Here is a 13,311-nt window from a genome sequence, read left to right as displayed (position 1 = left end):
AGGCAAGTGCTCTACTGCTGGGCTACATTCGCAGCCCTTTTCCAAAAGATTTATTTTGAGGCTTTCCCAGGCTAGCCTCGAACTTGCAATCCTCCTGCCTTAGCTTCCTGAGTAGCTGGAATTACAAGAGATTATTTGTGTATTTGGAAACTTGCATAAATTTTTTTTTTCATTGACCCATATAATATGTAGGAAACATCTTTTTTATCTCACTGAAAACTATAGTGTTGGGCTGGGGATGTATTTCAGTGTTAAGGAATTTGCAAAGTTTAATGCACGGCCCTTGGTTTAATCCCTGCACTGGAGAAAAAGAAATTTTGTTTTTGTGGTACTGGTGACTGAACCTGGGGTGTTCTACCTCTGAGCTATATCCTCAGTCCTTTTTGTTTTATTTTGAGTTAGGGTCTCACTGAGTTGTCCAGGTTGATTTGGAAATTGCTGTTGTCCTGCCTCAGCCTCCCAGGTAGCTGGGATTACAGGTGCGTACCACTGTACCCAGTTGGATAGGGAAGTTTGGTTTAATAGGTACAGAGTTTCACTTGGGAATAAGGAAAAAGTTTTGGGAATGGATAGAAATGATGATTGCACACCATTCTGAATGTTGTGAATTAATAAATTCTACTTACTTACACACTTAATCATGTTAAATGGTAAATTTGATGTTATGTATCTACATCTGTTATTTAACTCAGGGTTTGGACACTTGTTTTGAATTTACTGAATAGATATATAGGGCTAAGAACTAACCAATATTCATGTAATATGAAGATAGGTTGAACTACACAAAGTGGTCTGCTAGGCACTGTGGGCTACCCTGGTAAACAAGAGAAGAGTCCCTGGAGGCTATTGGTTGCTAAGGTTAGAAAAAAAGAATAAACTTGTTAAGAATAAAGGGATTAAAATCAGGTGATTGTTTTCTCCTTAATGATTTCCTTTGTGGGATGATTTAAAAATATCCTTTTTCCCCCTTCAGGTTGCTATGGAAATATATGACCACATAAAAGGAAGTCCATTCTGATAATTCTGATACCTGAGATGTAACTGGACTGAAGAGTTGAACAGGAAAGATTTTAGTGCCAACCTAGTTACAATGGCCACTGATTCAGGGGAGCCAGCCAGCACGGAAGATTCTGAGAAACCTGATGGAGTTTCCTTCGAAACCAGGGTTCCTCAAGTTGCTGCAACTTTGACAGTAGAAGCTAAACTAAAGGGAAAAAACAGTACCTTTTCTGCTACTGGGGAAACCATAGAAAGAAAGAGATTTTTCCGTAAGAGTGTTGAGATGACAGAAGAAGACAAAGTTGCCGAATCTTCCCCCAAAGATGAGAGAATAAAGGCTGCAACAAATATTCCTCGAGTAGATAAGCTTCCTACAAATGTGCTAAGAGGTGGACAAGAAGTCAAATATGAACAGTGTTCAAAGGCAACATTGGAATCCTCAAAAGATTGTTTGAAGGAGAAAAATGAAAAGGAAATAGAAGAAGAAGCAGAAATGAAGGCTGTTGCAACTTCTCCTAGTGGCAGGTTCCTGAAGTTTGACATAGAGTTGGGAAGAGGAGCATTTAAAACAGTATATAAAGGACTGGACACTGAAACATGGGTTGAGGTTGCTTGGTGTGAGCTGCAGGTAGGTATATACTCTTCTTGGTTTTAATAAATTCCAGTTTTATCTGGCCTGACCTTCTGAGTGATCCAAATTGAAATATATCATGGATTTTAAAAAATGAAGGGTTTGTCCTTCACTGATCAGAAATTATGCTTGTTTCCTAGATCTTTCTAGGAGCTCATGCCAGACTTTTTCTCCTATTATTTCCCCTCTGTTTTTAAAATTAATTAATTAATTGGTATTTGAATTGAACTCATGGACACTTAACCATTATGCTACATGCCCAGTTCTTTTTTTTTTTTTTATTTTGCGATAGGGTCTTGCTAAGTTACTTAGGGCCCCACTAAGTTGCTGATGCTGGACTTGAACTTGATCCTCCTGCTGCAGCTTCCCAAGTTACTTGGATTATAGACATGCACCACCACACCCAGCCCCCCCCCTTTTTTTTGGTACCAGGGATTGAACTCAGGGGTGCTTAACTACTGAGCCACATCCCCAGCCTTCCCATCTGTTTTTAATTTAATTTAATTTTTTTTTGTGATGCTGGGGCACTGGGATATACTATCATCCCCTCCTGTCGTTTAAAAAAGAAAATGTATGTGATGGCTTTTTTGGGTAAAGTTATCTTTATTTTTTATCCTTAGGAAATTGCTGAAATCTCCTTTTGAAAACTTTTAGTAAATATTTGCCTTATTGGTTGATCATTGTACTAAATACTTGAGTATGATTGAAATATGTGCATTGTGATATCTAGCCTTTCTCTCTTTCTTAACAAAATGGAACAGTTCATGTGCTTTTCATAGCAGAAAAGTTTTTTCCTGATTTTTTTTTTCTTGTGGTATTAGGGATTGAATCCAGGGCCACTGTACCACTGAGCTATATATCCCCAAGCCATTCTATTTTTCATTTTAAGACAGGGTCTCATTGCCCAGGCTGGCCTGGAACTTGGGATCCTTTTGTTTCAGCCTCCCAAATTGCTGGGGATTATGGATATGTGCCTCAGTGCCTGGCTTTCTTGATCCTTTGAGGACATCTGTTGATATACATTCCCCATGCCTTTGAGTTTACTGCAGTGAGATAATCACCAGATTCTGTTTATGTTAATCAGCTGAAATGTGTTTTAAGGGGAGAAATGAAAACAATGGAAGAATTATTAAATTACCTAGATATTTGGCTCCATGATAAATGTTTATGTGGCACTATTAACTAGTGAAAGACTAAATGGGTGGAGGGGACAACATCATAAAGGAGGTTATAATGAGAGTAATTTCAGATAGGGCTGGCTGGCATTGTAACTCAGTGGTAAAACATTTGAACACGAGGCCCTTGATTTAATCCCAACACTGAAAAAAAGTTTCAGATAAATGTAGAACCTTTGTGACCTCAATTAGCTCATGAGAAATAATCAGTGTTTACTTGAGATGCTTAAAATTAAGATAAAATCAATCACTAAATATAGGTAGGTTTTTGTTCAAATTCTAATGGTCTCTGTGGTTTTGTATGTATTAAAGCACCATGATTCTATCTGTTCTGAATTTGTTGTAGGTTGCCATCAGATAAGTTAGAACTTTGTCCAGATACTTGGATTTCTAGGAAACTCTTTTAAAAATTTTTCTTTGAGACAGGGTCTCTCTGTGTTGCCTAGGGGTGACCTTGATCTCCTGGCCTCATGTGATCCTCCTGTCTCAACCTCCCAAGTAGCTGGAACTAAACCATCTACTAAGCTGCTGCTTCCACCCCCCACCCCAGTGTTTGGGATCAAATGCAGGAACAGGATTTCTCATAAATTAGGCAAGTGCTCTACCACTAAGCTACATCCCACTCTGAGTATTGAGTATGTTTTAAGCATTTTTCATTATATATATATCTTTTCATAAGGTTCTGTAACCTTTATTTTTACTTACCTTGAACATCTTTTCATTATTATTATGTGTACCTTTAGATAACTATTATTATTATTTTTTTTTACGGTACTGGGGATTGAATCCAGAGTTCATGCATGCTGGGCAAGTACTCTGCCATCAAGCCTCATCCCTAGCACTGTCTCCCCTCTTTTGAGATAGGGTCTCATTAAATTGCTGAGGCTGGCTTTGAACTTGCAATTCTCCAGCCTTACCCTCCCAAGTTACTGAAATTGTAAGTGTGTGCCACCATGAGAAACACACATAAGTATTTCTAATAGATGCTTAGGATTTCATTGTAAGTTTCATTTACATTATTTAATTAGTTCTCTGTTAGATATGTAGTGTTTTTCCAATATTTCACTAAGATAACCATGGCTATGATGAATACCCTTCAATATATTATTGAAAATTATGTACATTTATATTTCATCTCTATTATATCAGTAGCACTCACCTTTTAGTGGTACTCTTTCTGTACATGGGACGGATAATTTCCATTCACTTGGTAGTAGAGTACCTAAAGATCAAGTATTTTATAAATTATATATTCTAGCTGTGTTAATGGATGTTTAGGTAAAACTTGAAAAAATATTCCAGTGGTAGAAAATTGCCTAGGGGAATGTCTATTATCATTCACCTGTGGAAATGTTCAAATAGCCCATGAGATCTTACTACGCAAAGTTTTATCCTCAGCTTAGTGGTAGAGTACTTTGCTAGTGTGCGTGAGGTCCCTGGGTTCAAGCCCCAGCACTGCCAAAAAAAAAAAAAAAAAGAGTAGTGGTGGTGGTGGGGGAAAGCATCCCTATGCCAATAGTATAGATGGACATCACCTGGGAGCTTGTTGGAACTGCTGAGTCCCAGGACCCATCTCAGACCTACTGAATCAGAATCTGTTGCTGCATAAAACCTGCAGGTGATTTGTATATGGAGCAAGTCAAGTTTGAAAAGCACTGAAATATAGAACCAATCCCAAGAACTTGCTGAACCATATAGAAATTCCCTTAATACACTAACATAAGAGTTATATTTTATCAAATATAATAATTCCTGGCTTCACTTTACACTTTTCAAATTGAAATCTCTAGATGATGGGTCCCAGGAATTTATTTAAAAATTTCCCAACTGATAGGATATACAACCAGTATGGGGAATCTCTGTGTGGAGCAAATCTATATAAAGTAAATAAAGTACATTTTTCCCTGTGTACTGGGGATTGAACCAGGGAAACTCTACCATGGAGCTATATCCTCAGCCCTTTTTGTTTTTAATTTTGAGGCAAAGTCTCAACTAAGTTGCTGAGGCTGGTCTGGAATTTGTGATCCTCCTGCGTCAGCCTACTGAGTTGCTAGGTTTACAAGGGTGCACCACCATCCCTGGATATAAACTACATTTTTTATTTATACAGAGAATGACAATTTCAATTTTCTATTCTGAAAGAAATGTCAGAATTAGTGAATTTATTTACTTAGATTTTGGATATGCTTCATTTTCTGCATATTTAGAATTAAGGAAAACTAGTTTATTTTGAATCCCAGGATTTGGTACTTTGGGGTGATTTACCACTGAGCTACATTCCTAGTCCTTTTTATTTTTTATTTATTTATTTTTTGGTACTAGGGATTGAACCCAGAGGCTCTTTATCAATGAGCCATACCCCCAGCCCTTTAAAACTTTTTTGTTGTTGTTGTAAATGGACAGAATACTTTTACATTATTTGTTTATTTTTATGTGGTGCTGCTGAGGATCAAATCCAGGGCCTTACATGTGCTAGGCAAGTGCTCTGCCACTGAGCTATAGCTCCAGCCCCCACTCCCCCAAGCCCTTTTTATTTTTCTTTTGAGACAGGGTCTTGCTGTGTTTGTAAGGGCCTCACTAAGTTGCTGAGGCTGGCCTTGAACTTATGATCCTCCTACCTCCACCTCTTGAGAAACTGTGGGTATGTGCCACTGCACCTGGCTGGGGCATCAGTTTTTAATTACTTTCTTGAGTACTATGCAGTTTATAATGTATAATTTCTCATTCGTCTATGAAATCTTATTCTATAAATAATTTTATGGAAAAACTGCAGTGAGCAATTTAAATCTTTAAATTCTAGATTTTTTCTCAAAATTTCTGTGTATATATATGTGTGTGTGTGTGTGTGTGTATGTGTGATTTTATACACACATACATTGATATGTCCTTTTATCAATTTGATATGTATTTTCTATTAACATTATTAAAATATGTAAACTATCTTATTGTATTCATACTGTCTCTTGCTTCTTCTTCCCTAGTATCATGCAGCTCTTTTCAAATTTTTTATTTATTTAATTTATTTTGTTCTATTTACTTTTAAATTTTATTTTTATTTTTGTGGTGCTGGGAATTGAACACAGGGTCTGATACTTCATACCTATTAGGCAAGTACTCTACCACTGAGCTATGTCACCAGGAGATTTTTTTTTTAAATTTATTTTGAGATGGAGTCTCCCTAAATTGCCCAGGCTGTCCTTGAATTGGAGATCCTTCTACTTCAGGAAAGTACCTGGGATTGTTGGTGCAAACCACCATATCTGCTTTTTAAATTTTAATTTTGTATATTGGGTTTGAAATTCATAGCTCAATAATAAACTTGATTTCATTGTTTTGCTTTTTGGTGTTTGGGATTGAACCCAGAGCCTCCCCCATGCTAATAAGTAGTTGCTACCTCGCTGGCTCAACAATAGTTTTTTTGGGGGTGGGGGGGGTACTGGGAATTGAACTCTGGGATACTGGACTACTAAGCCACATCCCCACCTATTTTGTATTTTATTTAGAGACAGTGTCTCAATGAGTTGCTTAGGGCCTTGGGATTGCTGAGGCTGGCTTTGAGCTCTTGATCTTCTTATCTCAGACTACAGAGCCACACCACTGCACCCAGTTCAGCAATAGGTTTAATACCATCCTATACAGGCATCCCCCTTCTCCCTTTGTGAATATTTGAACTTGTGTAACAATTCTTTTCAACTCACATCTATTTATTTTAGTATATATTGACCTATCATAGAGATTTTACTTCCAATATTTAACTTTGAGAATGTTAAAAACTCTTTGATTTCAGGATTTGGCTATAAACACCTGCATTTCAATACTTTGTCATAATTTATGGTTTCCATAAGTTGATTTTTATGCATTAGTGGAAAAACTTTGACCTGTTGTTTTTTCTAAAGGACTTGGGGGTTTGGGATGTAGCTCCATGGTAGATTGATGATCTGTCATGTGCATGTCCCTGGGTTCTATTCCCAGCACCACAAATAAAATAAAAGAATTGGTAAATTGGTAAATTACTGTGAATAAGGGTTAGTCATGAGTGGTATTTAGAAGCCTATTTTATTTTATTTACTATTTTAAGAGACAGGATGTTGATATGTTACTCAGGCTGATCTTGAATTACTGGGCTCAAGTGATCTTCCTTCCTTGGTCTTACAATTAGCTGAAACTACAGGCAGGTGCTGTGTTGCCTGGTTTTAGAAGACTATTTTACTGTTGAAAGACTTAGTTAGATGTTCCTGAAAGATATGTTCAGTAACTCTCAGAAGGAGTCAGTCATAGGAGTTTGTAATTATTTCCTTCTCCATTTAAAACTCAAGAATCAGTAGCACTCTACTTCTATGTGTGGAAACACCAGTTTTTATTTTACTATAACTAGGACTTTCTTTTTTTTTAGTTGAACATGGACACAATACACAATACCTTTGTTTTATTAATTTATTTGTTTTATATGGTGCTGAGGATCAAACCAGTGCCTCATGTGTGCAAGGCAAGAGCTCTACCACTGAGCCACAACCCCAGCCCCTAGGACATTCTTAATTCTAATGAATTTTCAAATAATGTGGCTATTTTCCAAATGAAGAAATGAAGAAACATCATAGATACCTGAATTTTTTTGTTGTTCCTAAAATGTATTTAAATGTTTGTCGTAAGCTTTACTCTGGGGCCAGGTATATGATTGTGTTCTTCTCAGGGTAAACAGGAATCCTTTAATAGCATCTAGACATCTAGCAACTCTAGTTGGTGAACTAAACCAAAGATGATACTGGGAAAAGAAAAAAAAAAAAAAAACTACCAGAAGTTGGGGGTGTAGCTCAGTGGTAAAGTGCTTGCCTTGTGTCTGTGAGGCCCTGAGTTTGATCCTCAGCATACATATGCATGTGCACCCGCACACACACACATACCCCAACACCATCAGGAAAAGAAAAATACATAATAGACCATAACAGGTTGACATGTTGAGTAATGCTAATACACTTTCATTATGGTATTCTGAGCAATGCAGTAAAGTTAACAGCTTAAAAATCCATTATTAATGTCTGTGCCTGAAGTATCTATCAAAATTGTGATTAAACTTGTTTCTATTTTATTTTGCTTCATCATATAAGAATACCTTGGGGAAATTTAATTTTTATTTAAAAATTTTTATTTACTTATTGGGATGGTATCTTACTGTATTGCCCAGGCTGGTCCCCAGAACTTCTGGGCTCAAGTGATCCTTCTACCTTAGCTGCCCAAGTATCTAGAACTATAGGCACATGCCACTGTGCCTGGTGGAAAAAAAAAACACTCATTAATTTTTTTTATATATACTGGGTATTGAACCCAGGAACTTGCACATGCTAGGCAAGTGCTCTGTCACTGAGTTATACCACATCCCTTATTTACTTTATTTATTTAGTGGTACTGGGGATTGAACTCCAGCCCTCAAACATACCAAGCACTCTACCATTAAGTCATATCCCCAGCACTATTTATTTATTTATTTTGAAACTGATTTTGCTAAGTTGCCAAGGCTGGCCTCAAATTTGTGATTGTCCCGTCTCAGACTCCCACGTAGCTGGGATTTACAGGTGTGCTCTATTATGTATGGCTGAAAGTCTTATTTTTAGGTATCAGTCCTGCATTTAATTTTGAAATTAGAACTAGATATGAAAACAGTTGAATTTCTAATAAAGGAAAAAAATAATTTAAAAAAGAGATGGCAGCTGGGTACAGTGACCCACACCTGTAATCCCAGCGACTTGGGAGGCAGGAGGATCATAAGTTCAAAGCCAACTTCAGCAATTTAGCAAGGCGCTAAGAAACAGCAAGACCCTGTCTCAAACTAAAACACAAAAAGGGCTGGGGATGTGGCTCAGTGGTTAAGAGCCCCTGAGTTCAATCTCTGGTACAAAAAACAAACAAAAAACAACCAAAAACAGATGGCAAAATTTCTGTTTCTGAATAAATGTAGTTGTTCAAAGTATTCACTCTGAGACACTTAATTTTTTGTGGTGTTTTGAATTGAATTAATTTTGTTCTTAAAATATTTTTATGACTCTTGGAAAGGTTTCTAGATTCTGTTTGAGCTACACAATAAATTGCTTTATTAAATTATAGACACACCCCAAGTAGTAGTATTCAGTTTAATTTCCCATTGTCATCAACAGATTCAGCCCTAGAAGTAGAATACACTCATGGATAAAGTGTTATTATGTTGAAGGAGGGATGGATAAAACTTAAGTATTTATGTTCTCGTTTTTGTTTAAAAGCTATTCATATTGGGCTGGGGATGTGGCTCAAGCGGTAGCACGCTCGCTTGGCATGTGTGCAGCCCGGGTTCGATCCTCAGCACCACATACAAACAAAGATGTTGTGTCCGCCGAAAACTAGAAAATAAATATTAAAAATTCTCTCTCTCTCTCTCTCTCTCTCTCTCTTAAAAAAAGAAAGAAACTTTTTTAAAAAAAAGCTATTCATATAATTTAAGTCTAAACCAAAGGCAAATACTTCTACAAAATGATAAAGGATGGGAGTGGCAGGAAGTAGCTCTAGTCCCGGAAGTAGCATTAATTTTCCAAATTGGTTCAATGAATTAGTTTTGACCTATTTACTGGATAGATTTAAAAAATATAACAAATTGATATATGTAGTAGGCTGAATAATGATATCCCAAATATGTACATGATTTTCTCACAAGAACCTGTGACTGTGTAACCTTATATTACCAAAAGGACTTTGCAGATGAGATTAAGAGATCTGGAGATGAGGATATTATCCTGAATTATCTGGGTAGACCCAGTATAATCACAAGGGTTTGTAAAAGAGGGAAGATAGAAGGCTGTAGTCAGAGATCTGAGAATGGAAACAGGTTGAAGTGATGCTGTTGCTGGGCAGTGACAACAAGCCAAAGAATGCATACAGCCTCTAGAATACTGGAAAGGCAAGGAAACACATTGTTCCATATAGCCTCCAAAAGGAGCATAGCCCTGCTAACACCTTGTTTTTATTCTATGGAAGCTCTTTGTGGAATTCTGATCTCTATAACTGGAAGATAATACATTTGTGTTTGGGGGAGTGGTACTGGGAATTGAACCCAGGGGCCCTTTATATGGAGCTACATCTCCAGCTCTTTTATTTTATATTTTGAGACAGGATCTCACTAAGTTGCTTAGGGTCTTGCTAAGTTGCTGAGTCTGGCCTAGAACTTGAGATCCTCCTGCCTCAGTGTCCTGAGTTGCTGGGATTAAAGGCATGTGCCACCATGTCTGGCTGCATTTCTGTTTAAGCTACTAAATTTATGGTAATTTGTTGCTGTAGCAGTAGGAAATGAATAAAATAATATAGTTGCCATTCATTTGTTCATTCAACAAATAAATAATTCCTGCAATGTGGCAAATCATTGATTGCTAAGTGCTAGGGACACAATGGGGAGAAAAAGCAGACATGGACCCCATTTTCATAAAGCTTAAAGTAGAAGTAGTTTATAGTCGGTAATAAGGAGGCTTAGAGTTTGGAGTTAGTGAAAAGATGAAAGGGCTCTTAAATATATGTTATGTAAAGGAAATGGTAGGATTGGAAGTAGGGAACAAGGACACCACTCCTTTACTACTTAGTTTTCTTTTTTTTATTTGGAGATAATTTTCTCTTCTACAGAAGAGTTAGGAAGATAGTGTGGAAAATTCCTGTGTACCTTTCACCCAATCTCTTGTATGTTTATATCTTAACCAGAGGACATTTATCAAAACTCAAAATTAACATTAGTATGATACTATTAACCTAAGGTATAGAACTTAATTCAGAATCCATCACTTTTGCTACTGGTCAGCATTTTTCAGTTCTGTAATCCAGTTAATGATTCCACATTGCAATGACTTGTTGTATCACCCTTATCTCCTCAAATCTATGACAGGTTTTTAGTCTTGAGCTTTTGAAGGGTATTATTAGTTATTTTGTAGACTATACCTCAATTTGAATTTGTCTTACCTTTTCTCATGATTAGATTTAGCTTGTGAATTTTTGGCAAGGATACCACAGAAGTGGTATATACTTCGTGCAATATAGTAGAAGTTACTTGTTATTAATATGCATTATTGGCAATAATAGATTTAATCAGTTGAAAGTGTTGTCTGCTAGAGTTTTTCCTACTTTAAAATTATTATTTTACTCTTTGTAAATTAGTAAATATCTTGGGGTAGATACTTTGAGACTATGAAAATATATTATTTATCCTCAGATATTGATATGCTTTGGTATATCTTACCTGTAATATCTGTAACGGTAGTGTTCTAATTGTATTTTTGTATTTCCCACATTTTTCTGTATTTATTAATTTAATTACCTCTTAGGTTTTTTGGTGTGTGTGTGTGTGTGTGTGTGTGTGTGTGTGTGTGTGTGTTGCTGAGGATCAAGCTCAGGACCTCATGCATGTGAGAAAATGTTGTACTACTGAGTTATACCCCAGGCTTTACCTCTTACTTTTATGTGGTCTTTCCCCAGTATGTCTGAAGTTTCTGAAAACAGCAGAGGAATTTGTGGTTGAGGTGCTTTAGTATATTTAGCAATAATGGATACTATGTATTTTTCATTTATCATAATTAACATTTTTTTTGGTACCAGGGATTGAACCAAGGGATGCTTAACCACTGAGTCACCATCCCAGTTCTCTTTTATTTTTTTTTTATTTTGAGACAGGGTCTTTCTAAGTTGCTTAGGACCTCACTAAGTTGCTGAGGCTGTCTTTGAACTTGCAGTTCTCCTATCTTTGCCTACTGAGCCACTAGGATTATAGGTGTGAGCCTCCATGACTGGCTTACCATAATTAACATTGAGCATTTATACGGGTATTTAATTTGAATATCTTATTTAATCTTGGCAATAGTTATATGAGGTAAGGATTATTAATTTTCAGGTGGTGCAGTTGAAATGTAGATACATTAAATAACTTGCACAAAGAAGTCAGATAAGGATTTATATTTTATCATTTATATATACAAAAATTTATTTTTGATTGGTTATGGTGGTGAATGCCTATAATCCCGGTGATACGAGAGACTGAATCAGGAGGATCCCAAGTTTGTAAGCAATGCCTTCAGCAACTTAGTGAGACCCTGTCTCAAACTAAAAAGGACTGGGGATATAGCTCAGTGGTAAAGGGCACCTGGGCTCAATCATTTTTTGAAATGGGGACCTGCTATGTTGCCAAGGCTACGCTTCAATTCATGGGTTCAAGTAATCCTCTTGCCTCAGCCTCTCAAGTTGCTGGGACTACAAGCATGTGCCACTGTGTCTGTATTATAAAAATTTGCATAGATCACTTAAGAATTTTCTTCTTACTAGTTATTTGAACATATCATTTTTTTTATGGTACTCAGCATGGAATACATGGCTTCCTGCATGCTAGGCAAGTTTTCTTTTGAGACTGGGTCTGAGTGTGTTACCTAGGCTGGACTTCAATTTCTGGACTTAAATGATCCTCTGACCTCAGCCTCTTGAGTGTCAGGGCATGTACTACCATGTTCATCTTCTCAGCACTTTGTTATGTTTTGAACTATTGTGAAACAAATGAGTTCAGCATACTGGGCTTTCAGTGTTGCCTGTATCACTTAGGTTTCTTGGGCAAGCCAAGTAACTTAACATTCTGGAGCCTTAGCTTTTTAACTTTACTTTTAAAAAACACAATAACCTTTTTGGATGTACAAAAAGTAATAAATTACAAGAATGGTAATTGTGTATCTGTTGTTCAGCTTAAAAAGCAAAACTTTGACAACTAGAGATAATGCTTGTAAAGCGTGTGACACATGTGTGCTTAGTAAGTGGTAGTAATAAAATACCAAACAGTCTCAAGTTCTTCAAGAATATTCATTGATAGTGCTTTGTAAGAGAAGCACCATTTTGAAGCTTTTGTAGAAGTATTCATCCTTACTGAACAAGGGTTTTTTTCTTTCTCTTTTTTAAATTTAAATTTATCTTTTTGCAGTACTGGGGATTGAACCCAGGGACACTTTACACTGTTAACCCATTTTATTTTATTGTGAGACATTGTCTCAAAAAGTTCCCTGGAATAGCCTGGAATTTGTGATCTTTCTCCCTCAGCCTTGTGAGTTGCTGGGATCATAGGTGTGCACCACCATGACAGCAAGCAAGTTGTTTTATAATACAGCTTTTATATCATAGTTGTTGATGCCTTCTTTCTTTAACATTTGTAGAAATAGATCCATGCAGCCTCTGACCTGGTTATGTAGATCATTTTTGGTGTTTGCATTAAGAGACATAGCTGATAAGACCATAGTTTACCTTTTGGAAATGAAATGTTTCTTATCTTGAGTAAATACATATGCTGGTTAGTCATGTTGGAATTGTGCCATGACTCAGGAAAGGTTTTGTTTGCATTTTTACTATTCCATTTACTAAGCTAATATTCATGAAAGGACTCTTTTTAAAAAGTGGTGTGGAGTAGCAGAAATTTATTTGATAATTTGTACTTGACTTCTATTTATTAGTCATAAATTAATATTTATAACATTA

General features: G+C 36.5%; 1 protein-coding gene across 7 annotated transcripts in view; it reads left to right on the top strand.

Moving 5' to 3' along the window:
• Positions 1-13,311, top strand: part of Wnk3 (WNK lysine deficient protein kinase 3) — a 171,363-nt gene that overhangs the window by 24,155 nt on the left and 133,897 nt on the right. For all 7 annotated transcript variants that reach the window (XM_040281244.2, XM_040281261.2, XM_040281236.2 and 4 more), the window contains exon 2: positions 974-1,627. In XM_040281244.2, the coding sequence (XP_040137178.2) occupies positions 1,091-1,627 (537 nt within the window). In that variant the 5' untranslated portion in view covers positions 974-1,090. The remainder of the gene's footprint in view (positions 1-973; positions 1,628-13,311) is intronic.

The sequence above is a fragment of the Ictidomys tridecemlineatus genome, chromosome X (assembly GCF_052094955.1).
Source record: "Ictidomys tridecemlineatus isolate mIctTri1 chromosome X, mIctTri1.hap1, whole genome shotgun sequence".
NCBI lineage: Eukaryota > Metazoa > Chordata > Mammalia > Rodentia > Sciuridae > Ictidomys > Ictidomys tridecemlineatus.
This window is presented reverse-complemented; position numbering and strand designations above follow the sequence as displayed.